This window comes from Aplysia californica, unplaced genomic scaffold, assembly GCF_000002075.1.
Source record: "Aplysia californica isolate F4 #8 unplaced genomic scaffold, AplCal3.0 scaffold00412, whole genome shotgun sequence".
In the NCBI taxonomy this organism is placed as follows: Eukaryota; Metazoa; Mollusca; class Gastropoda; order Aplysiida; family Aplysiidae; genus Aplysia; species Aplysia californica.
This window is the reverse complement of record NW_004797682.1, coordinates 647331-651254: the sequence shown is the minus strand read 5'-3', so window position 1 is coordinate 651254 and position 3924 is coordinate 647331. Positions and strand designations below refer to the sequence as shown.

General features: G+C 42.9%; 1 protein-coding gene across 1 annotated transcript in view; it reads right to left on the bottom strand.

The window, feature by feature from the left end:
* The window catches only part of LOC101846900 (sodium/glucose cotransporter 4), a gene marked incomplete in the record, with an annotated part of 32946 nt that overhangs the window by 3305 nt on the left and 25717 nt on the right, over positions 1-3924 (bottom strand). Inside the window, 4 exon segments of the mRNA XM_013085841.2 lie at positions 297-435; positions 963-1143; positions 1601-1708; positions 3557-3692. Of these exon segments, the coding sequence (XP_012941295.1) occupies positions 297-435; positions 963-1143; positions 1601-1708; positions 3557-3692 (564 nt within the window).

Here is a 3924-nt window from a genome sequence, read left to right as displayed (position 1 = left end):
AGGGCGATAGATCTTTGGCTGGAAAAGGGAACTTACAACACTAGAACACACACTATGTTGTATTAAAAGTACAGTTGTTCCAGCATCCGACACGTACATTTGGGATTGCCTTGTTGGTGATGCAGCGAACAACCAAACTAAGAAACAAGCGAACTAACGAACAAAAGAACAAACATACAAACAAACAAAAAAGCAAGCAAGAAACGAGTTAAAGAACAAATAAACAGACAAACAAGTAAACAAACACAGGTTGTCCGAAGAAACATCCAATTATATTATGTTGAAGAGCAAAATACCTGCTCTGTGGCTCTTTTCCAGAACACAGCCAGTAGGAACACCCAGCACCAAGGGGGAGTAATGCAGGATGTGATCGCTTGAAGATAATTCCACAGTTGTCCCCCTTGGGCCTGCTGCATTATCGGAATCCATACAATGCTGAGGAGACATTATTTGGATAGTATGTGGCTGCTAAGGTATTGTGTTTTGTTGAGATAGAAGGGGAAGTGGGGGGGGGGGGAGAAGAGAGAGAGAGAGAGAGAGAGAGAGAGAGAGAGAGAGAGAGAGAGAGAGAGAGAGAGAGAGAGAGAGAGAGAGAGAGAGAGAGAGAGAGGGAGAGACAAAAAGACAGACAGACAGACAGACAGACGGACAGACAGACAGACGAAACTATATTTTAGTTAGTTTTAGTAGAGGTTCTACGGCGCTCGTAACTGCATAAGATCATATGAGCGCCAAACGAAACTATCTAAGACAGTCATCCAAACAGATAGACAGACACACAGACAGACAGAAACAAAAAAGCAACACAAAAAACACCAAAAAAAACCCCACACACAACAAAAAACCCAAACAAACAAACGAACAAAACAAAGTCAAATACAGAGAAAAAACAAGAATGAAGGAGATAGATAATATACTTGAAAGTTAGCACAATTTTTCTGTATTCACAACCGGTATTTCACCTGGTAGCAATCATCACCACCACACACACCCTGCCCACAATCATGAGCTCGGCCTGTGGCGCCCTCTTCCGGAATCGCCTCCAGATGTCCATGGTGAACATGGAAGAGGCGGAGTTGAACACTGACGTCAGCGTGCTCATGATGGCGGACAGGAAAGCTGCCAACATCACACCTCGGACTCCTGTTGACAGATGGTTGTTTTAGAGTTGGTAAAGGTGATAACAGTCGGTTAAGATAATAAAAGTCGGTAAATGATACAAGTGTGTGTGTGTGTGTGTTTGTTGATTTGCTAGTGTATGTATGTGTATAGGTGTGTGTATGTGTTTGTGTGTATGTGTGTGTATGTGTGTGTGTGCATATTTGTGTGTGTGTTTGTGTGTATGTGTGTATGTGTGTGCGTGTTTGTGTGTGCGTGTTTGTGTGTGTGTGTGTGTGTGTGTGTGTGTGTGTGTGTGTGTGTGTGTGTGTGTGTGTGTGTGTGTGTAGAAAAGATGAAGTTGATTAACAATTGTGTTTAATGGGAAAGAAAATAAAGTCAATATCAGGAACAAAACGATACAACAACGACCACAACAGCTACGACAACGACGACAATGGCGATAACAAGAACGATACGACCAAAACACAGAGCACAGGACCTGGCGGCATCTTCCGGAGCACCAGGAGCGGGTAAGCGATGTTGGAACAGCCGGCCTCGTTTCCACACACACGATCGCACGTCACAGGGTCAGAGCAGGCCACTTCATCTGATTGGGGTGGGGGGGGGGGGGGGTCAAAATGAGTACAATGTTATTGTTGAAATGGTCATATTGTTTTAGTAGAGGTTTTACGGCGCTCGCAACTGCATTATGTCGTATGAGCTCAAGAAGATTAGAGGTGTTACAAGAGAGTAACAAACATAATAAAAAAGAAGAAGGGGAGATAAGGACGATAGATGTGAAAGGGTCAGAGAAGCGAGGTAGGTAGGTAGGTAGGTAATAAACAAAGATAATAAATAAATAATAAATCTTACTTAATTGATCCGTGTTGGGAAATTTGGGATACAAAGGCAAATATATATACTAATGAACACATAATCAAACACTCAAATATACATACTAATGAACACATAATCAAACACACAAATATACATACTAATGAACACATAATCAAACACACAAATATACATACTAATGAACACATAATCAAACACACAAATATACATACCAAGAATACCAACTACACAATGTTACACCAATGTAGAACAATTGGTCCCTTCTAAACACAAGGGGGCTATCCCGAAAAATACTGTTTTGAGAAAATCGAAGGTAAAGATTTTGCCCCTTGTTCAGTTTCTTTAAAAGACGAGGAGAGTTTTCTCTATAACAAAACACAAATACACAACAATGAAACCAAACTTCTCTTATAGGTTGGGCAATCCCCATTTTTGGCGTAGGTTAAGATTTCTGGAAACTCCCGAAATCTGGGTTAGCCTGCTTGTCCTTAAAAGCGACCATATTTCACGAACATGCCATTGCTTGTCACCACTTCGCAGCACCTTGGTTTTTAAAAAAAAACTAGGATTGTCGTGTCTTGGTCAAGGACACACCCCCTTGACCATCCATCTAAACCCCTTGTCACCTACCCTTGCTCACTCTGCCACTGAATGTCGATAGAATGATAGATCACTATGGCGCGCAAATGAAGGGCAAAACATGTCGTCCTAGCTATAGTCGAATGGTGGGTGGTTGGCGGGTGCTCTGGTGTAGTTTGCTCCTTTTTTGCTACAAAAAAATATGTCGTCTTTATCTCCCCTCCTTCTTTTCTGTGTTTGTTTCTCTCTTGTAACTCCTCTAATCTTCCGCACTTATATGACCTTATTGTGTTGCAAGTGCCGTAAAACTCTTACTAAAACTAAAACATAGTCGAATGCACACCCACTGTTTCCCGCCTCTCCCTTCACGTGGTTCCAAATAAAGTCGAATGGTCGCTTTTAAGGACAAACGGGCTAACCCAGATTTCAGGGGTTTCCAGAAATCTTGACCTACACCAAAAGTGGGCATTGCCCTACCTATAGGAGAAGTTTGGTTTCTTTAGTGTGAATATGTGTTTGGTTATAGGGAAAACTCTCCATGTCTTTTAAAGAAACTGAACAAGGGGCAAAAACTTTAACTTCGATTTTCTCAAAACAGCATTTTTGCGGGATAGCCCCTTGTGCTTAAAAGCGACCAAATGGTACGTATCACGGTAAACCGGAACTGCTTCAGAGTGAACCACCTGAAATAGTGTGTACAAGTCTTTGATCCTAGCTAAGAGACTAAAACAAACCAAACAAAAACAAAACAAAACACCCCCCTCAACAAAAAAAACCCCAACAAAAAACCCAAAAAACCCTCAACCCAAACCAACAACAACAAAACCACCAAGCCACTACTCTGCGGCGACTAGAAGAAGTGATGTGCTTGTATTGCCTGTGTTCCAATATTGTGCAACATGCTGTGCTGACGCCGTTTCTAACTTTGTATTGCATTTTCTCGCTATTGTAATCCAAACTTCCCAACTGAGATATAAAATAGAACATGTTCCCCCCCCCCCCTTCCCATTTTCCGACAAACCTGGGAAGAGTATTCTGCTGACCATTCCGGGGATGACCCAGAAGAAGAAGACTGTGACCTTGAGAACGGCTGCGAAGACAGCGCCTGCCTTGCTATGGCCCATAGACTTAGCGGACAGGCAGCGCTGCACCATCATCTGAGAGCGAAGGATACTTCCTTTACTTCTTTGTTAGACGGTGACGCAATAATTACTTTTTTTTTTTTGCAATACAGAAATACACTGGTAGGTGTATATTCGCGCACTCGCTCGCCCGCACGCACGCACGCACGCACAGGCACGCATGCAGGCATGCACTGACGCACGCTTGTATTCAGGCACGCGCGCACGCACGCAGGCACACACACACACACACACACACACACACACA